Source organism: Sturnira hondurensis, unplaced genomic scaffold (genome assembly GCF_014824575.4).
Source record: "Sturnira hondurensis isolate 20B ecotype Veracruz unplaced genomic scaffold, ASM1482457v3 Scaffold0021354, whole genome shotgun sequence".
In the NCBI taxonomy this organism is placed as follows: domain Eukaryota; kingdom Metazoa; phylum Chordata; class Mammalia; order Chiroptera; family Phyllostomidae; genus Sturnira; species Sturnira hondurensis.
In genome coordinates, this window is record NW_028093985.1 from 33,711,573 (window position 1) to 33,733,955 (window position 22,383).

At 34.5% G+C, this 22,383-nt stretch overlaps 1 protein-coding gene across 3 annotated transcripts in view; it reads left to right on the forward strand.

Moving 5' to 3' along the window:
- YTHDC2 (YTH N6-methyladenosine RNA binding protein C2) overlaps positions 1 to 22,383 on the forward strand; it is a 66,979-nt gene that overhangs the window by 42,059 nt on the left and 2,537 nt on the right. Inside the window, exons 21-28 of one of the 3 annotated variants that reach the window (XM_037032159.1) lie at positions 909 to 1,035; positions 2,059 to 2,264; positions 2,624 to 2,819; positions 8,668 to 8,777; positions 11,327 to 11,619; positions 16,327 to 16,498; positions 20,175 to 20,378; positions 21,150 to 21,332. In XM_037032159.1, the coding sequence (XP_036888054.1) occupies positions 909 to 1,035; positions 2,059 to 2,264; positions 2,624 to 2,819; positions 8,668 to 8,777; positions 11,327 to 11,619; positions 16,327 to 16,498; positions 20,175 to 20,378; positions 21,150 to 21,332 (1,491 nt within the window). The remainder of the gene's footprint in view (positions 1 to 908; positions 1,036 to 2,058; positions 2,265 to 2,623; positions 2,820 to 8,667; positions 8,778 to 11,326; positions 11,620 to 16,326; positions 16,499 to 20,174; positions 20,379 to 21,149; positions 21,333 to 22,383) is intronic. The other 2 variants (XM_037032160.1, XM_037032162.1) reach the window with 2 other exon arrangements.

Genomic DNA, 22,383 nt, shown 5'->3' on the forward strand with positions numbered 1-22,383 from the left:
ACAAGAACAGCTTGTGTGACATGGATAACTTGGCAGCCAAGGAGAGTGGGCTAGAATGTGCATGTGTGAACAATGACCACTTTACTGTGCTAGTCAATGGGGGCGGTAGACACTGTCAGGTGAGCAAGTGGCTGTCACATTCAACATGACTGAGCAAGTAGAGCAACGAATCTGCATCAGGTTTTGCATTAAGCTTGAACATTCCTCTGTGGAAACTATTTGGATGATTCAGAAGGCTGTAGCTATGGGCAGCTGGTGATTAGCAGCTTTGTATTGACAATGTGCCCGCTCATGTCTCATGTCTTGTGCAGAGTTTTTTGGTGAAAGATCACATCATCCAGGTGACTCAGTCCTCCTACAGCCCAGGATTTGGTGCCCTGCAACTTCTGGGTTTTCCCAGAAGTCTTTTCCCTTTGAAAGGGCTGAGATTTCAGAGCATCAGTGAGATTCAGGAAAATATGATGGGGCAGCTGATGGTGACTGGGAGAACTGTGTGAGGTACCAAGGTGCCTACTTTGAAGGAGACTGAGATGTCACTGTCTGTACAGTGTTTCTTGTATCTTCTTCAATAAATGTCAGTTTTTCATAGTATATGGCTAGATACTTTTTGGACAGACCTTATATTCACCATGCAGTATACTACATCCCAACAACTTAAGTTTAATTTTATAACTGGAAGTTTGTGTCATTGACCACCTTCATCCATTTTACCAACTCCCCCACTGCTGGTAACTGTGTATGTTCTCTGTATCTACAAATTGGGTTTTTTCTTAATAAAGTCTATATTTTATTAAAATAATCAGAAGGAGAATTGACTTTGAGTGGTTAATGTAATGGTGTTCAGTTACTGCTACTTAACTAAGAAGTGATTGGTAAATATATCTTGTTATATAATTATATTTTTATAGGCATGGCAGAAAGCACGGAGTGATGGATGGGAGAGAGCCTTTTGTGAAAAGAATTTTCTTTCACAAGCTACTATGGAAATAATAATAGGCATGAGAACTCAATTGCTTGGTCAACTTAGAGCATCAGGTAAAAATTTCCCCTAAAGAACCTATTTAAACCACTGAGAGTACCTTGCCCATACCTCACAGTATTTTTAGTGTTAACTGATACCATCTTATATTATTTTTATGACATTATCACATTGTTGTATATCTTGTACTCATGAACTGCTTTGTAGACTTCTCTGTGACCTTAACTTTTGTTTGTTGAAAAAAATGGTATTGCAAAAGTTGTAGTTGAGAAATGTATGAACACCTTTCAATACTCTTGGCTATGTACAATTTATAAGGTATTTATTTGTTGGTGGAGATCCATTTAAATATTACATTTATATATTATCACTATTAAATAAAAATATTTAGTTCTGTGAAATAGAAATTATAAAAATATAAGTAGATTGATATGAATACTGGCCTTCATGTTTTTGGAACATAAAACATCAAGTAATCACTGAAGGCACTTTGATTTTTTTTTAAAAGAGAATGCCAGTGCTGCTCCTTTAGTTTAGAATTGCTCGTTTAGCTTTGGGTAGCATAGTACATTGAAGAACTGGGCAGGAGAAAAGTGCCAGAGCCCGAATTTACAGATTAACTGAAGTGCCAAAGTAATACGAGGAGTGAACCAGTGGATTTAGAATTGTTTCAAATATGGGGAAATATGAAGGATTTTTGAAATTTAAGCAAGAATTCTCTGTATTTACATGACTTTACCTTCAGGGCCTATCATAACCAAAATGTTAGTAATACCTTTCAGAAGAATGGTTTAGGTTTTCAGCTATGACTTCATTGTGTCTCAGGTAGCAGCTTATGAAGAACTTTATTGCACGACTGTGTAATTTTTAAAAAGTTCCTAAGTCCCTGGTGAATTTTCTACTTTCTTTAGCCTGAGCAAAGCTAAATTTATTTAGAACATTGATTCTAATTTTAAACTAGATTTTATTATTGTGGAATTTGAATATCAAACTTACATGGGTTAATTAAGAAACACAAAAGTTTAAAAGTAGATTTGAACAATAGGAAAAGTGTGTGTGTTTTTTTTTCCTGTTTCTAGGTTTTGTTAGAGCACGAGGTGGTGGTGACATTCGAGATGTTAACACAAATTCTGAGAATTGGGCTGTTGTTAAAGCTGCATTGGTGGCAGGCATGTATCCTAATTTAGTCCATGTGGACAGAGAGAATTTAGTGTTGACAGGGCCAAAGGAGAAAAAAGTACGGTTTCATCCCACGTCAGTTCTCAGTCAGCCTCAATATAAAAAGGTAAAATATTCTTAATACTCTTAGGCCTTGAGGTGAAGCTAATCTATTTTAGATAGTTGAAAATCAATGAAAAAAATGTTCCAAATACTGACCTGCTTTAAGAAATTAATTAGTTATATATGTATAAATCAGCATTGGAATAAAATTTTGATTGAATCTTAGAACTGGAAGAGTTAATGTGTTAAGTAATAAGGATGTTTTTTTACAAACTACATTAATAATGAATGACCTGCTTTAATTTTTGCTTGGGTATATGTATTACCTCTTTCATTGAGGGACTTTTTACATTTTAAAAGTGTTGCCAGTAAATTAGGTGATAAACACAATTAACAATATTTTAAAATTTATTTCCCTGATAGATTCCTCCAGCCAATGGTCAAGCTGCAGCAATTCAGGCACTGCCCACAGATTGGCTTATTTATGATGAAATGACCAGAGCCCATAGAATAGCTAACATCAGATGCTGTTCAGTAGTGACACCTGTCACAGTATTGGTATTCTGTGGTCCAGCCAGGTTGGCAAGTAATGCTCTTCAGGAATCTTCATCCTTTCGAGGTAAATGTATTATGAAGATTGAAATAAACCTGTATTTGAAATGATATTATTTTTCTTTTTACTAAACCAAACAAATTTTGAAATTACAAAAACTTACGTAGTAGTAACTCCCTTTTGATATATCAGGTTGGCCAAAAAATCTTTATGTTTTTTCTGTAAAATAAAAGACAAATTTTTCATTTTCACCAATAACTTTATTGATTTGTATATTTTATGTCGACTATCTCCCACATGGTATAATGTTGATTGTTCTCAGTTAATGTCTCGATTTGACTAATGTCAACTTCAGGTGGTCTGGCCAACCATGCAGCATTGTCCAGCACGAAATCTTCAGCATTTAACTTCAAAGTCTACTTTTCATATGTTTAATCAGGCACAGTACCTCCTCCATACACTGTGCAAATCTTTTTTTGCATTTCAGTTGCGTTGTTACCTTTCTTGAAATAATAAAGCATACTATGCATTTAAATGTGTTTCTTTACATTTGGACATCTTGATTGTTTCAAATTTTCTGTTGTTTGGTGATTTTGCAAATATTTATTGGGCAGCTACTATATGTCAGGTATTGTGCTAGGTATTGAGGATATAAACAGAAAGCAAGATAGACAAGGTGTTTCTGTCCTTAGGAGTTTACATGGTTGTAGATCGTAGAGACAACAACAAAAAAAGTAATTTGTTTAGCACTATGAGAGAAATAAAGAGGGCCGCCCTAAGGGTAACTTACTTTAGAAAGAAACTGTAGACCGATTTCTCTGAGGAGATGTGATTTAAGCTGAGACCTAAAGTATCAGAAGAAGCCAGCCATGTGAAGATATATAAATAATCTGCCAAGGACCAAGATTCTGCATTAGATGATGATCTAGAAATTGACAGAAAGCTTATGTGATTGGAAACACAGTAATCAAGGAGAGAATGGGTGGGATAAGGTTGGATGAAAGGCATGGACTTGTAAGTCATGGTAAATGCAAGGGAAGACATTGGAGTTTTAAGTAAGGGAGTGACATGATGTGATTTGTGTTCAAAAAGATCATTTTGGCTGTGAGAATAGATTGCTGAAGCAATGAGAATGGAAGGGAGAAGACAGGTAAGAGTTTTTGCAGTGGTCTTCATGACAAATAATGGCCCAGAACTATAGCAGTGGCAGCTGATATAATAAAGAGAAGTAGATTCAAAATTATTTTGGAAATAGTTCCAGTAACTGCTAGGTTGAATGTGGGTGATGAGTGAAAGGGTGGAGTCATTAAATCTTAGGTTTGGGCTGTGGTAGCTCGTTGAATAACCAACGCCACACTTTTGAGATTGAGAAACTGGGAGGAACAGGTTGTATAGAGGAAAAGTTGAGTTCTATTTTAGACATGTGAACTTTGAGATAGCCACAGCATCCTAAATAAGAGCTTTTTTTATCTGGAGACATTTGGATTTATGTATCTGGAGCTCAGGAAAGAAGCCTGGGCTAGCAATACAAATTTGGAAATCACCAGCTTGTAGATGATATTAAAGACAGAAGACTGGATGGCCTAAAGGAATGTGTAAATAGAGAAGAGGGTTGTTGACAAAATTCAGAGGGATTCTAATATTTAGAATTTGAATAGAGGAAAAGGCAGTGACCGGGTGTTGAAGATAAGTGTTTCAAGAAAAGAATGTCAGCCCTTCTGAATTTTACTTTGTGAGATTGAAAAAGACATGTACTGAAAATTGTTGTGTTTGGCAGTATGGTGGTCATTGATGACCTTAATGAGAGCTGTTTCATTGGAGTGATGGGGCCCATAGAGGGTTAGGTTTTTATAGAAAGATAAAAACAGCATGGTAAGTAACTCATGGGGAAATGGATAAGGTGAGGGCACTGGTATTGCACATTGATGTCTTCATCTATGTGCTCTTTTGTTTTCATTAAATATTTTTCTTGGGATAAAATTCCTTTGGCATTTAAAAATTTTTGTATACTCTATTCCTTTAAATTTCTGCCTTTATATAGTAACATCTTATTCAATATTTTTGTTCTTTAGTAAGCTGTAATATCTGGTAGCAGAGGGTCTACTTGTAACTCTTTGCTGCTTTTCTATTATTAAGCTATTCTTTGATAATCTCACATATTTTTATGAATATTTAGTAGTCATCTTCTTGTAACCTTTTTTTGCACCCAGCAATTCTTTTGTGACTTAAATTTCATTTTTGCTTCTAGCAAATTTAGTATATTATTCTATTTTAGCCAAACCTTTTATTAAATTTGGCAATATTTTTTGGTAACGTTATAAAGTTTGGGTATGATTCTTAAGATGCTTTATTGCTGTTTTTGAATTACTACATTAAATAGGTTCTCTTTATTTTCCTGCTGATCTTGCTTAATAAGAACACTAATATAGACAGTATATTTACTCTGTTGCTTTACTAAGCTCTTACTAATCATTTCGATTCTCTATTTCTTAAATTGTGTCACCTTCAGTGGCATAATTGGTAGGTACAAAATAGACAGGGAGAGGTTAAGAATAGTATAGGAAATGGAGAAGCCAGTGAACCTGTATGTACAACCCATGGACATGAACTAAGGCAGGGAATGCTGGATGGAATACTGGGTAGAGGGGGATAAAAGGGAGGAAAAAAAAACAGGATGACTGTTTTTAAAAAAATTTGTTACCAAAGTTTATTTTTTCTTTTACATGATTTTGGAAAATCATGTTAATGGTCTACTTTGTCTTTCTGAATTTTAAAGGTTTAAATTCTAAAGTACCACTGATTATAATGTTAATTTTCATTTTAATTATTTATTTAAAAAGAAATGTTTTGTTTTTAATGTTTTTAAAAAGTGTTGAATTTATTAAGTAGTTTTTGAGCATTGGTTCGTATAACCAGAATTCGTTTAGCTTGTTGATGTTTTATTTATGGAAATAACATTTTATTCCAAGGATGAACCTTTCTTGGACTAAGAATAATTTATTGCAATGCTAAATATTTTGCTAGCATTTATTAAAATGGATATATTTATGTTGATTAGTGAGGCTGCTCTATAGGGTTTATGTGCTGAGTGCATCTGAATGTTTAAGTATCAGGTTTTAGAGTTAGGTTTAGATCTTCTTCATTAGAGGAACTGGCCATTACGTGATTTCTGAAAAGTTTGACGTACTTGATGTTCTGGATTTCTTTATTGTTCTTTAAGGACATCTTGAATTCCTTTCTTAAATAGCCTGAGTTTTTCAATTTCTTATTCTTTCAGTTTTAGTAATTACTTATTCTTTCTGTTTGTTTTGTAGAAAACAATACATTTCTTTGAAGGTTTCAAGTTTCTTATTCTGTAATTATGCATACTGTGTCTTTTTAGCTTAACACATTTTGTATTCATTTTTATAATCTTATTCTCAGTTCTGATTTCATAGTCAGATGTGTACTTTTTTCCTCCTTTTTGTGAGTGAGATACAATTTAATTAAGAATATGGATCAAAAGACTTTTAAAAACACTTTTTTCCTTTGGGTTTCTCCTATCTTTATGGTTCTATGCAAATTTTTATAGTATATTTTATTGATTATACTATTATAGTTGTCCTGTTTTTTTTTCCTTCCTTTTATCCCCCTCTACCCAGTATCCTCATTCCATCCAGCATTCCCCCCCTTAGTCTGTGTGCATGGGTTGTACATACAGGTTCACTGGCTTCTCCATTTCCTATACTATTCTTAACCTCTCCCTGTCTATTTTGTACCTGCCAATTATGCTTCTTATTCCCTGTACCTCTTCCCCGTTCATCCCCATTGCCCTCCTTGCTGATAACCCTCCATGTGACCTCCATTTCTGTAAATCTCTTCCTGTTCTAGTTGTGTGCTTAGTTTGTTTTTTTATGTTTAGTTGTTGATAGTTGTGAGTTTGTTGTCATTTTAATGTTCATAGTTTTGATCTTCTTTTTCTTAGCTATGTCCCTTTGACATTTTATATAATAAAGGCTTGGTGATAATGAACTCCTTTAACTTGACCTTATCTGAGAAGCACTTTATCTTCCCTTCCATTCTAAATGAAAGCTTTGCTAGATAGAGTAATCTTGGATGTAGTTCCTTGCCTTTCATGACTTTGAAAACTTCTCTCCAGCCCTTTCTTGCCTGCAAGGTTTCTTTTGAGATATCAGCTGATAGTCATATGGGCACTCCTTTGTAGGTAACTGTCTCCTTTCCTCTTGTTGCTTTTAAGATTCTCTCCTTATCTTTAATCTTTGGCAATGTAACTATGATGTGTCTTGGTGTGTTCCTTGTTGGATCTAACTTTTTAGAACTCTCTGTGCTTCCTGGTCTTGTATGTCTGTTTCCTTCACCAGATTAGGGGAGTTCCCCTTCATTATTTTTTTCAAATAAGTTTTCAACTTCTTGCTCTTATGCTTCTCCTTCTGGCACCCCTATGATTCAGATGTTGGAATGTTTGAAGTTGTCCCAGAGGTTCCTCAGCCCCTCCTCATTTTCTTGAATTCTTGTTTCTTCATTCTGTTCTTGTTGAATGTTTATTTCTTCCTTTTGTTCCAAATCCTTAATTTGAGTCCCAGTTTTCCTCCCTGCACTGTTGGTTCCTTGTATGTTTTTCTTTATTTCAGTTTGTATAGCCTTCACTTCTTTATTTTGCATCCGTACTCAACCATTTCTATGAGCATCCTGATTCCCAGTGTTTTGAACTCTGCATCTGATAGGTTGTCTGTATCCTTGTTGCTTAGTTCTTTTTCTGGAGTTTTGATCTGTTCTTTCATTTGGGCCATATTTCTTTGTCTCTGCACATCTGTTACATTGTAAGGGTTGGAGCCTTAGGTATCCCTGGGGTGGGGCAATCCATATTGCTGCATTGTAGTACTGTATCTGGGGAGGGATCAGAGAGGGAACAGTGCCACTTGCATGGCTCTTGCCCTGCTTTCAGTGACTTTCCCCACTTCTCACAGGTGAATTGCACACTTTCAGGTGCTGCCCTGCTGCTGGTTCCTGGGTGGATGGGCTTATGTATGTTCTAGGACCCAATGGACTACACCTCCAGTGGACTCTCCTGGGAGACTGGCAGTTTCTCCTGTACCACAACCCCCACAGATTTTTACAGGGGTTTTGATGCTCTATTTTCCTGACGCTGGAACCCTGGGTTGCATGGTCTGTCTAGTTCCACAGTTGTTCTTCCCAGTTTATCCACAGGCAAATATGGTACCACCCTGAATGCCAGCTGCTGCCTTGCCCTGCATCCTCTCTGCCCGCACTGCCCTTCTCCACCCTCTTACCAGTCTTGTTGAATGTGTCTTCTTTAACTCCTTGGTTGTCAGACTTCCATACAATTAGGTTTTCTGGCAGTTCTGTTTGTTTCTTTATTTTAAATTTGTTGTTATCCTTCTTTTGGTTGTGCGAGGAAACAGTGTATTACCTACACCTCTATCTTGGCTGGAACTGTAAAAACTCCTCTTTTCTCCTTTTATTAAATTTATCAGAAGTTTGTTCATTAGATTTTCAAGCACCTGGATTATAGTTTTAATTATTAATAACATTTGGCTTACCTAATATATCATTTTTTGGCTTACTATTTTTAGTGTTTTTATTCCTTTCTTTATGTTCTTAGTTTTTTTTCTTTCTCCAGTTATTATTTAAAATTGTATTGATTTTTAAATTTTTTGATTTTTTTGTTCTGTTGCACTGTGATTAAAGATTGTAGTCTGTACAATTCTTCCCCCCCCTTTTTTTAATATTGAAATTTGTGGCCTGTGGGATTTAGAGAACTCTCCGCACAAATTGCTAGTATATCAGGAGGATTTATGTAAATATGGAGTGTCTCTATATTTACTTACTCTTTTTTTGCTATCATATAAGATGCTAAAAGTGAAATTTTTTCTTTTCTATATTTTTTGAACAGCAGATGGTATTCCTATTGACAGTAGTGATAGTGAAATGGAAGATAGAACTACTGCTAATTTGGCATCTTTGAAACTTGATGAGTGGCTGAATTTCAAACTAGAGCCTGAGGTAAGTTACTGTTTAGTAGTATGATAAATTTCTTTCAGTTAGTATGAATTGATAATGTAATAAAAATTATATATTTAATATTGGGCTCTTAGTATTAGAGAATACAGCTTGTTCAGTTATATCAGGGTTTATTCCAACAGAGGATTTGAAAAAGCTAGATGTCAGTCAGCATTTATGCATGGTAATATTTGAGTATTTCTGTGTATAGAAGAAAATATTGAGTATTAAGTACACCAGAACTCCCTTTATTTTGTACAGTTATTTCTAAGAGAAAGATATGAGTTATTTTCTCTGTTCATGTATCTCTGAATTGGGAAAGAGGAAGGTTTCTTTTCAAGTTAAAAACTTTTGACAAAGCCTTCTCTTAATTCCATCTCCACTTTTGAAGATAATTTTATATCCTTTTGTTTTGTTTTGGTAGCTGAACTGTGAATAGTCAACATTGGCTAGATTTACTTGTTTACCATTCGTTCATTTACTGATCACTGCAACCTACTGTAGTGTCACTTGCATCTCTACCAGCCTGTCACTTTGCTGAAATTGTACTTGTTGGGGCCAACATTGTCCTCTATGTTGTCAGAGCCTGCCTGCTGTCCTTGACAAATTTGACAATTGCTCATTGTTTTTTTAAAGTATATTTTATTGATTATGTTGATTTTATTTTATTGATTATATTGATTTTATTGATTATGTTGTTACTCTTTTCCCAATTTTTCCCCCTTTACCTTCCTCTGCCCTGCACTCCCCATCCATCCAGCATTCCCCCCCTCAGTTCATGTCCCTGGGTTGTACATGTGCCTCGGTGTGTTCCTCTTTGGGTCCAACTTCTTTGGGACTCTCTGGGCTTCCTGGAGTTCCTGAAAGTCTGCTTACTTTGCCCAATTGGGGAAATTTTCCTTCATTATTGGTTCAAATAAAGTTTTTAGTTTCTTACTCTTGTTCTTCTCCTTTCGGCACTCCTATAATTCGGATATTGGAACGTTTAAAGTTGTCCCAGCGGTTCCTAAGTCTCTCTTAATTTTTTTGAATTCTTGTTTCTTCATTCTGTTCTGGTTGGCTGTTTATTTCTTCCTTTTATTCCAAACCATTGATTTGAGTCCTGGTTTCCTTCCTGTTACTGTTAGTTCCCTGAATATTACACTTTATTTCACATTGGGTACCCTTCATTTGTTCTTTCAATTTTCAACTAAGCTTATTTATTTCTGTGAGCATTTTGATTATCAGGGCTTTGAATTCTCCATCAGATAGGTTAGCTGTCTCCTCATCCTTTAGCTCTCTTTCTGGAGTTTTGATTTTTTCTTTCATTTGGGCCATATTTCTTTGTCTCGACGAACCTGTTAAGTTGTAAGGGGGCGGGACCTTAGGTATTCACCCAGGCAGGGCAACCCTCCTTGCTGGGCTGTGGCACTGCCTTTGGGGGAGGGGCCAGAGAGGGAACAACTCAGCTCACTTGCCCTGCTCTAGCCTGCTTTCCAACAAACTCTTGTGTGAGACCGGGAGTTTCTTCTACCATGGCAACCCCCAGTGTAGTCCACAGTCAGCTCTGAGTCTCAGTTTCCCATTCAGCCAGCCCTGCCCGCATGCTCCACGGCCTTGCTGAGTTCTCTCAGTCAGTGCCCACTTCGCAGTGCAGTCTGGCCTGTTGCCTCATGGTGGGTTCTCTCTATCTGGCCTGTCTTACCTGTGTGGTTGTTCTGGTTGACAGTTTAATTCCTTGGGTGTCAGAGTTCCACACAGTTTGCTTTTCTGGTGCTTTTGGTTATTTACTGATTTTAGATTGGTTGTTATCCTCCTTTTGGTTGTGTGAGGGAGTGAAGGGTTTCTACCTATGCCTCCATCTTGGCCGGATCTCCCATTGCTCGTTTTTTGGCACTGTTGTCTATACCCTTATTTTTGTAATTCTCTCTTTCCCATTTTTTCTCTTTGTCCTGCCCCAATTTCTTTGTCACCAGTTACTGTGGTAGTCTTTCCTGATTCTTTTTCTTTCCTAGAAAGGTCATTCCTTCTTAGGTTTTTTACACTGACTCTTCTGTATGTGTTTCTGCCTTAAATGTTAGATTTCTCCCGTACTCTGTGCTTTACTGTGCTCTTCTCACTATCTCTGCACAATCTCTAGGGACTTAACCTCTGCATGGAGACTTACTAATCATTTATGCATTGGTGACTATCAAATCTATACGTAGCTTAGGTCTTTTTCTACACCTATGAATCCAGCTGCTTTCTGGACATCATTATTTGGATGTTCTATAGGCACTAAAATAAAAGATGAATGGAACTGAATGAATTCTTGTTTATTTGTTGTTTTTCTATCTTATTCACACTCAACCACACATTGAGTATTGTGTCTCTGATTAAACTGTTTCATTTGATTTTGTGCCTCAACTATGGTAAATAAATTTTATTTTGTTCATGCAACAGAAAGGATGAAATTAGTAGTAAGTTGTGTGAAATGTAAAACTTGTTCTTTGGTAACATTTGTAGACCCTAACTAATAAACAAATAGGTGTCATGCTAGGATCTATTTGAACTATGAAACTATTTTATTATAGGCTGCCAGTTTATTGCTGCAGCTCAGACAGAAGTGGCACAGCTTATTTTTACGCCGAATGAGAGCTCCATCTAAACCTTGGTCTCAAGTTGATGAAGCTACCATCAGAGCAATTATAGCTGTTTTAAGCACTGAAGAACAGTCTGCAGGTTTACAGCAACCATCTGGGATTGGCCAAAGGCCAAGGCCTATGTCTTCAGAAGAACTTCCTTTGGCATCATCTTGGAGGTCAAATAATAGTCGGAAAAGTTCAGCAGATACTGAATTTTCTGATGAGCCTGCTACTGCAGAAAGGTAAATTTGTAATATATTATTGAAATGGAGATTTTTTTCCAGGAAAATGACTTATTTAGCATTGAATCATGTGCTTTTATTATTTAGAAATTACATTCTTACAATATAAGATACACAAAAAGGTCATGATAAAATGGGAAGAGATATTTCCTTTTAAAGCATATTTCTTTTTTTTCTTTTTTGTCAACCCTAAAACATAATTCCTTTAAATATTAAGATAATATGAAGGATTTTTAAGCTACTGGTACCTGTGAGTTTTTTAATAAGGAATTTTCTTGTCAGGAAAAGTATTTCTTGTCAGCAAAATATTTAATTTTAAGATTCATAAATCTAGGATCTGTTAAAAAGATAGCAACATTTTTTAATTATAGATTTTAGTTAATACTATATGCCAAGTGGGGTCTTTCCTAGATGCCCTACAACAAGAAGTGTTGGCTGTGGCCATTTAAAAGAACAATCTCCCTACAAGTGTTACTTAGATATCATTATTGCTGACTAATATTCCTCTAGGAAAATCATTCATTCATTCATTCAGTTAGTGACACACTGAGTGCCTTTTGGTGTTGGTGTGAGGGCTATGGCATGTACAGAGCAGCTAAAATCTCTTCCTTCAGAGAGGCTATGTTTTATTGAGGAGAGGTATATAATAAATAAGTTAATAAATTTATTGTGACAAAATGTTTTCAATTTAGCTACATTCTTTTAATACTGGCATTTAGCAATTAGATATGATGTTTTTATTTATTATATGATTTTCAGTAATGAGAAAGCTCTTACTGACTTATCAAAAATGTATTATGATATAATAGTGGTTATGATGAATCACTGGCCATGATTCAGAAATATTTCTTGTAAACATTTATTAAGATCAAATATGAATTTCTTTATATCAGTTAGAAAAATGTTTTACCCTGTTGATAACAACAGTGTGTTGCTTGTGATGCTAGTCTTGGCAATATTGGCGGAAAGTCTGTAGTAAGATATAATTTCACTGGTAAAATAAAATAGAAGCAATGGAAATAAAAGATACGATGCTTACTGTTTTTCAAGGATCAGATAGGGATTTTAATACCTTCTTTTTTAAGTCATATTTTGCATTTCATTTAAACATAAAGGCTTCTATTTGTTCACACTTCAGTGAAAGAGGAATAATATATATTGGTTTCCAAGTTCTTCAGATACTACATTTTAGGAAAATTCAGCCAGTTGCCCAGAAAATCAAGTAATGCATGTGCCTGAACCTTTCTGATGCAGACCCTGTTGAGCAAAAGGAGTATAGTATTGTAAAAAGCACATTTTTCTACTTATACAACCCCCACTTTTTGAAAACATTGTTGTAAAATTTTACCTGAAGAATGACTGTGTAGAATGTGCAAATATATTTCTGTAGAAATTATGCTGTCTAGTTATTCCTATACCTGTCTATAAAAAACATGTTAGAGTCATACAGACTGTGTGTGTATGTGTGTGAATGTGTGCATAAATGGATACATATGTGTGCGTGTGTGCCTATATTCACATACAAATGTGCACACACATAGACTTTTTGGGAAAAAAAGCTTCCTTTTCCTTTAGGAAGTAGTATACTCATTTGATAAATTTGGAAATAAAAGAAGGAGAATAGAATTATAAGTGTAATGTTAGTTGTATTTTTGAAACTGATCATCTTATAAACCGATTTTATCATTTATGATACCAGGATTAAGCATTTTCATTTCCTTACAAGTTGCAGCCTGACATTTTTCATTCTGTTACCTGTTGAACAGCAGGATATAGGATTTTATCTACTTTCTGACTTTTAGAGATATTAATAGATGATGTCTAGAGTTCATGTATCTTGGTGAGGAATAGAATAGGTATTCACTCTAAGATGGCAAGATGTAGATTAGATAATTTTTTAAAATTAAAAGCATAGTTTAAATTGAAAATATTAAAAAATAGTTTAAGAAACTATTAAAATAATAGAAATTGCCTATATCCCATTCTAAAGTCAAACCAATGTTTTTTTCCCTTGCCATTTTCAACTAAGAGTTGGATGGCAAAAGACAAGCATATCTTGTCTGTAAAAAAAAAAAGATCTGAGTGAGTTCCATGTTAGAACTCTTTGTTCCTCTTAAATGACAATTTAGGAAGGGTTTATGGAATACTTCATTTCTACAAATGAAATTTTAGGGAGAAGTTAAATAGAGAAAAAAAACTAGAATAGAACTCACAGTAAAGATCAGTTTGAAAACTACAAATGTAGATATTTAGTTCTATTGAAAACAGTTTTATTTTGATAAAATTTTTACCATCATTAAGTTCTGTCTTTGAATTTTCAGGTCAGTTAGGTACCAGGGTAAGAATAATGGAATTTTAGAGGTTATAACTAGATAATTTATTGAACTTCAATTCCTGAGAGGAAAAAAACCCTGAAAAGTTATTTTTTATACTTCTTATCAAGTTGTTAATGATTCATCCACCCATTGATTATATTTTTGTGAACGTGTTTAAGTTTTAACTATTTTATTTCATCTGTGAAAGAAACAATCCTTGATCTAAGATATATTATTGAATTGGAACAAATTAGGAGCATAAGCTTTTTCAGCTTGTCTTGAAGGCAGGGCTTGCAAGACTGTATGGGTACTTATGAATCACGGAGCACGTCCTTTTTTGTTTTAAATGTGTTATAAGTATTGTTAAATATGGCAAAGTAAATGTTGTCATGGTGAACTCCATATCCCAGATTCAGCAGTTAGCAAGATGTTCACCTACTCGTGTGTACCAAAATATTTTTCTCTTGCTTTCTTTTCAAAATAGATACCATATTTTGCCATGTATAATGTGCACGTTTTTGCCCACGTATTTTAGGGAAAAATAAGGTTGCACATTATACATGGGTATAATGATTACATACCATGTGCATAATAATGGAATGCTGTGTATAGTGCACACTTAAGTGTGGGTGCATGTTATACATGACAAAATACAGTACCACACTTCCTGTCATATTACCCTTCCATATTTAAATGTGCATCTCTGAAAACTACAGGCATTATTTCCTACATAATCAAAATCTAATTACCAGCCTATTAAAAAGATTGTTTCCCGAATTCTCTACAAATTTATTTGAATTAGCATCCAGGGAGGACTTATGCACTGCATTAGAGTGTTATGTTTCTTGAATCTCTTGTGATCTAGAGCAGTTCCCCTGTTGACTGTTTTGGAAAAGCTAGGTCAATAGTACCATGAGATGGACAGCAGGTCCTTCAGTAAATTATTTCATTAAAGAGTTTCATTATAATGTTGATGAGATACCATAGTTAACTCAACTCTTGTTTATGTCAATTAACCTGTGATAAAATTGGTTTCTACATACATCATTTTGCTTAGTCACAGAACTTGTTGACAATGCTGAATACTTACTGTACCACATTTTAGATTTGCCTCTTTATTTCTTCCTGGCATTATTTATTGCTATACCTTAAGTATTTCATGTAAACTGGTAGTTTGTCCTCAGTGCTTCATTAGATCCAGTGTTAGGGTGACAGAGTTTTATAGGTGGTGCTGTGAACTTATATTGCATGACTTCAGGAAGTACATATATATTTTAAAAATATTTATTTATTTAAAGATTTTATTCATTTATCTTTAGGGGGGAAGGGAAGGAGAAAGTGAGAGAAATATCAATGTTTGGTTGTCCCTTGCGTGTCCCTCTCTGGGCACTGGCTTGCAACCCAGGCAAGTGCCCTGACTAGGAATCGAACCATGATCCCTTAGTTCGCAGGCCTGTGCTCAATCCACTGAGCTACACCAGCCAAGGTGTGAAGTACATATATATTTTAAAATGTCTGGTTATTCCACAAAGGCATATACTTTTTAAAAAAGATTTTATTTATTTATTTTTATAGAGAGGGGAAGGAAGGGAGAGAGAAAAAGAGGGAGAGAGAAAGAGAGGGAGAGAAACATCAGTGTGTCCTTGCCTCTCGAGCATCCCCCACTAGGAACCTGGCCTGCAACCTGGGCCCAGCTTGGAAATTGAATCAGTGACCCTTTGGTTCACAGGCCCCCATGTAATCCACTTAGCCACAACAGCCAGGGCAAGACATACACTTTTTAAGCTCAGATAAATTAAGAGTTGCACAAGATCACATACCTAGTTAGTTGCAAATTTAGTACTGTCCTAGAAATCTTCCGTCTTGACTCTAATCCAGTATAATTTACACTTTACCATTCTGTAATTTTCAGTATACTTTTAAAATCTATTTTACTTGGCCCTAAGATGTTTTATAAAGGTGGAAGGGATGTGGAATGGGTGATACTCCAGTAAGGGGCATTGGCTTAGATGTAGTTAAATAATTTTACAATGTGAAAAAACATTAAATATCAATATAAAATATAATTGTTAAAGACCTCTCCTATACCATCACAAAAGAGGTTAGGAATTTTGTAAGAGAAATTATACTTGAGTAATTATTAATATTAAGTTAAAGACTTTTGAAGATTGTTTATAAAGGATTTTTGCCTTTTGTTCTTATAAGTATATCCTAATAGTCCAAGTGTTTCTTAGTTTCCAAATGTAATAGAAAAATGAAATTCCCTTTTAAAATAATGTTATATCAGTTATAATGTCCTTGAAACTTTGGTTTGAAATGCCATCTGCTTTGTATTATGAGTTTATATATAACTTACGCATAATGGCTCTTTGCTTCCTCCTTCTCACTCAAGAGTGTTGATGAAATCTCCATCTCCAGCATTACACCCACCTCAGAAGTACAAAGATAGAGGAATCTTACATCCTAAACGAAGCACTGATGACCGATCAGATCAGACTTCTGTAAAGTCTGCAGAAGATTACCCAAGTCCGTGTGCTAGTCCTTCTCCTCCATCCTCAGGAAAGGTAGAGTATCTGAAAGTCCATGTAGCAAGGAAAGGATTTCTAGTATATGTAATGTTACATATTTAAACAAAATTATAAATCAGTTATTTCAGTTACTAATTATGATCTTTGTTCTAGATAATATGTTGAAGCTGGTAAACTTGAGACACCTTGAGTAAATTTTTTAGTTTTTCTTGACCAATTTTTCTAGTTATTACTATCTTGGTGTATTTTAAATGAACAGATCATTCAGTGATGGCATGTAGCTAGGCAGTTCATTATTTCCTTTTTATATCTTTAGAACTTTTTTGGTTAAAACAAATAATAAGATTATCTTAATTTTGGTTTATTATTTCAGAATTAAAAATAATGATTTCTATCAGTAGTTCATTGATTTGATCAATTCAATGGATACACTATAAAACAAGACAGGATGGGGCTAGGAAGATAGGAATAGGGAATTGAGAACTATATATCTTTTTAAAAACTTGTGATATGAATGATTTCAGATGATTGGAATATATTTACTATTACTTTCTGCATTGTTAGTACCTGAGTAAATATTTGATTAGGGTTATTTAGCTCTATGTAGTGCTCTGGTGAAAACATCTGCTGAAACACTTGTTAAATAAGAGGAAAAGAAATGTTTTTGCAGATTTAAATTCTTAGGTTTTAGGGTTTTTAAATTTTTACATATCTTTATTAAGGTATAATTTACACACACTAAAGTTTGCCAATTTGAATTCTACAATTCAGTTAATTTTGAAAAATGTATACAATCATGACACCACAGTCATATACAGAGTGTTCTCGTCACTCCTGGCTCCTGGCAGCCACAGACCCGCCCTCTGTCCCTAGACTTAGGCCTTTTTTTGAATTTTCTGTAAATAGAATCATGTGTGTTGCTTTTTGTGACTGGCTTATTTTACTTTTGAAACTCATCCATATTTTTAAATGTATTATTTCATTTAATCTATGAGAATTGTATTTGCTCTACAATTTTGACAATACTTGATATTATTAGTCTTAATTTTAGCCATTGTAGTGGATACACATATGGTGATATCCCATTGTAGTCTTAATTTGCATTTCCCTAGTGACTAATGATGTTAAGCATTTTTTCATGTTCTTATTTGGCATTCCTGCATCTTCTTTGGTAAAGTATCTGTTCAAAATTTTGTTGAACTTTTTTTGGGTTGTTCATCTTTTTTTGCTTAGTACAAAGAAGTTAATAAAATATATTGTGAATATGTCTTAACTATGTATGTTCTGCAACTTTTTTTCTAACAGTCTGCTTGCATTTTTAAGTGTCTTTTGAAGAGACAATTTTTTAAAATTTGATGATGTTCTATTTAATCTATTTTTTCTGTTACGGTTCACTGGTCATGGTGTATTATCCTTTGAAAACATAGCTGGCTTTAATTTTGTTATCAGTCAAAAAATCTATTAAATGAGGCACATCTGTAGCTCTCGTTCCTTGTGTTATCTTTCTGTGGTTTTAGCGTCAGGGTAGTGCTGGCCGCATAAGATTAGTTGGGAAATACACTTCCCATTTCAGTAATTTGGAAAAAGTGTGTAGAATTGGCATTATTTCTAATTTAAGTATTAGGTAGAATTCTCTAGTGAAGCCGTTTTTAGCTTTCCCTAGTGTAACTTGAGTCAGTGTTATGCCACTGCTTGTATGGTGTGAGAACCGTGTGACAGTGTGCTTTTATTTTACCCTTCAGCCCTTTGTGTTATTGGTTTCGTATATTTTATTTCTGCATATGTTATAAATGCCACACTGTATTATTTTTTACTTACATAGCCAGTTATCTTTTACCAAAATTCAGAAAAATGCCTTTTATATTTACTAAATGTTCACTATTTTCTGTGCTCTTTATTCTTTTGTGTTGATATGAATTTCTACCTTGGGTCATACACTTCTGCCTAAAAACCTTTGTATAACATTTCTTCTAGTACAGATCTGTTGGAAATGAATTCTTTAAACTTTCATTTGGAAGGTCTTTTTACTTTTATTTTTACAAGATATTTTTATTGAGTATATAATTCTTTTATTATAATTGTGTATGTAGATTGACAGTGGGTTTTTTTAATCACTATGAAGACATCACTCCATTGTCTTGTCTCTTGATTCACATAGTTTCTGATGGGAAGTTTACCATCATTGTTATCTTTGTTTCTCTGTATCTAATGTCTTTTTTCCCTCTAGCTGTTTTTAAGATTTTCTTTGTACCACTTATTTTTAGTAGTTTGATTTTGATATGACTTTGGTTCTCTTTCTGTTTCTTTTTCAATCTGTGTATTTATAGTTTCCATCAATTTGGAAAATTTAAGACCATTATTTCTTCATGCATTTTTTATATTTCCCCTCTCCCTTCTCCTTTCTGGGATCCTGGATACACAAATCTAAGACCAGTTCATAGTGTTCCACCAGTCACACTGATAGTCTTTTTTATTTATTTTTAGACATTTTTATCTCTTTGCTTTATTTGAGATAGTTTCTATTGCTATATCTTTAAGTTAGTTCACTGGAATTTTTATTTTTAGTGTCTAATCTATTGCACTATGCATTTTTCTAGTGTATTTTAACTTCAAATACTATAATTTCATCTCTAAAGCACCTTCTGGGTTTTTAAAAAATACCTTTAACTTCTTTTACCATGTTTATGTCTCCTGTATCTTCTTGAACATAGGGAATATATTTAAAATAACTGCTTTAACATTCTTATCTCCTACACACATCATTTCTGAGTCTGTTTTTACTATTAATTTTTCCTGCTTATGGATCATATGCTCCTGTTTCTTTGCATTCCTTGTAATTTTGTTCAGTTCCTAGATTTTAATTGTACTCCTTTAAATAATATGAGACATCCTTCTGGTACACAGCTAAGTTAGTGGCAAGCAATTTAAGCCTTTCAAGATTTGCTCTTAAATAGTGTTAGGGTGGACACGAGCAATTTTTATCTGGTACTAATTTAGTTCCAATGCTAAGGCGTGATTCTCTGTGGGTTAATGCCCTATGTAATACAAATTCTTTCCATTCTGGCTGGGGATAACACGAAATTTTCCCAACCACATGTGAGTACTCAAATTACCTGGTTTTACTGCTTTCCTTAGGGTCTTTTCTTGGCCTTGGGTCATTTTTTCTCAGCCAAGTACAGGTCAGTTGTTAGCCAAAAACCATGAGGAACCCCTCTGCACCCCCCCAGAAACTCTTTCTGTGCGACATCCTTCTATCTAGTTCACTGCCATGCAGATTCTAGCTACCTTGAACTATTTCTGCAATTCAGCAAGACCACTGGTTTCTATTTGTTTCTTTCACTTGCATTGTTACCCGGAAACTGTATCCAGGCAATAAGCTGGAGCAGGTTTTGTTTTTTTTTCCTTCAGACTTTGAAGTTTATTAAAATATTTTATGAAAGTACATTTATAGTATAAATCAAAATTGGTGATCCAAGATCCTTTCTTGATAAGGGATTTTGAATGCTCCCAAACGAAGTACTTGGTTTTGGTTCTTTAACCTCATTTTGATTGAGCTTTGTGTAGGTTTTCAGGAATGATTGAACTATTTGCATTCGTTGATTATTTGGTAAAATATTTTGGTTTATATGTTCATGAAGATGTTATTTAATTCAGCCTATTGATTTCAAAAGGTCAAATTACCTTTTAAGAACTTATGTACTCTTTTTTATAGGGGTCAAAATCACCTTCACCAAGACCAAACATGCCAATTCGATACTTCATAATGAAGAGTAGCAATTTGAGAAACCTTGAAATTTCTCAACAGAAGGGTATTTGGTCTACAACTCCTAGTAATGAACGGAAGTTAAATCGAGCCTTTTGGGAAAGCAGTATGGTTTACTTGGTATTTTCTGTTCAAGGATCTGGACATTTCCAGGTGAGCCATCCTGAAACAGTTTGGGTACTTCTGGTTGTAGGTTAGAGCACAGAAATAGAAACAAAAACAAAACAAACAAAAAACCTGGCTTTTCATTGCCTTGAAATACAAGTATTCATTTTGCTTGTCTGAGAATGAAGAATGTATTGTGCCTCTTCAAAGGAATGACAAATAGAGATCCCTTTGTTTTTTAACTTTTTATCTTACTAGAGCCTCTCCAGATAAACAGTTTCTGCTTCTGAAGACAACTGTATATTTTCCATTTCTCAGTTAGATTGAAAGTAATGAGAAGCTTGATTTTTTTGGTAAAAACATTTATTTAAATAAACCAAGAAAGTTAGTATTGACAATCAAGAAACTGAATTTGTGTCTTAACGCATCTTGACTTGATGTATATCTGAATTTACAAAAGAATGCATTTATTATTTAATATTATAATTTTGGAAGTAAAAAGTTAGAGGTTAGATTGTATCCATTTATGAAATAAATGTAGGGTTAGAACTATTGATATATTATTTAGAAAATATCTGTCATAATGAAATTATGTTAGCAGACTGAAATTGATCTTTCCTATAAAATTTGCTAATAAATCTTTTTATAAAGAACACTTAGTAAGTAGCTTATTTTTGTTTTTGTTAGCTATATATTATTTTTATATTATATTTTTACCTTAAAATAAAAAATAAAAACTCAGAGCTTTCTCTGGTAAATTGAATTTGGACATTTTAATATCCTTCTCACTTTCACCCTTCCCACTCATTTGACCCCCAGGGATTTTCTAGGATGTCTTCTGAGATAGGAAGGGAGAAGAGCCAGGACTGGGGCTCCGCTGGGCTAGGAGGCGTGTTCAAGGTGGAGTGGATACGAAAGGAAAGCCTTCCCTTCCAGTTCGCACATCATTTACTCAATCCTTGGAATGACAACAAGAAAGTCCAGATAAGCAGAGATGGGCAGGTATCCAATGGCATTTTGTATTTTCCTTCTACTTTTTATTTTGTTTTGCTGTAATTCAGTGATTTGAGGAGCAAATGAAGAATATATATCATATTTTTCACATGCAAATGGGAGATGGTGATTCAGCTTTGTAAAGAGCTAGTAAAAGCCTACTTGCAAATGTCTCTGAGAGAGCTTACAGCTTTTTAAACATTTTGTAAATTTGGCTTCTTTCTTTCATTCCATGTATAAAAGTTTAAGTTCCTTTGTGGAGGCTCGTATTGACTTACTAAGGTATGATCAAAACCAAGTGTAATTTCTCTAAAGTATAAGGATAAGAGCAGTATCTTAGCTCCTTTATGGCTTTAGCTAATTACATAATTTAAAAAATAGCCTTTTTCTATTTTTGTGGCCTGTTTTATTTCTATTATGTTTTGCTTTGCCTTCATGATGTTGCTGACAATGCATTCAAAACTAGTTAGGGTGATGGGAATTAACATATGTGGACTGTTGTGCTAGCTGCTTTTATGAGGTAGTTTAACTTGATGCATTTAATGACTTATTAGCCCAATTTTATGTAAGATAAAATAGACTCAGAAATTAGTCTAGCCTAAGTTCACACAGCTAATAATTTATTTAAACCAGTGTGACTCACTTCTGATCACCATATGAAGAGTATTTGGATTTTTTTTAAAGCACACCATCACTGTGGCAGACTCTGGCCAGCAGAGTCCACCTGTTGTGACTGAAAGGGAAAATAAATGCACGGGAGACAGCAATCTTGTGGGAAAAAAGGGAACTGCATGGCTACTCTCTCAAGGGGAGAGCACCTCTGAGCGCTTTGGACACCCTTTCAAGGAGAGAGTGTGCTGACCCTTGTCTAGATAGGCTTTTATTGTTTTTCTTGGGTTTTACATCAAAGAAGGATTTATTATCTATTATGTAGAATATCATTGTCTACATTTTAGGTACATTCAAGGAAATGAAAATAACACGCAGAAGGGAAAGGCAGTGAGCTGATTAGCTCTGTCCTTGGGAAAATTCACACAGGCTTTGGATATGACCTTGGAGA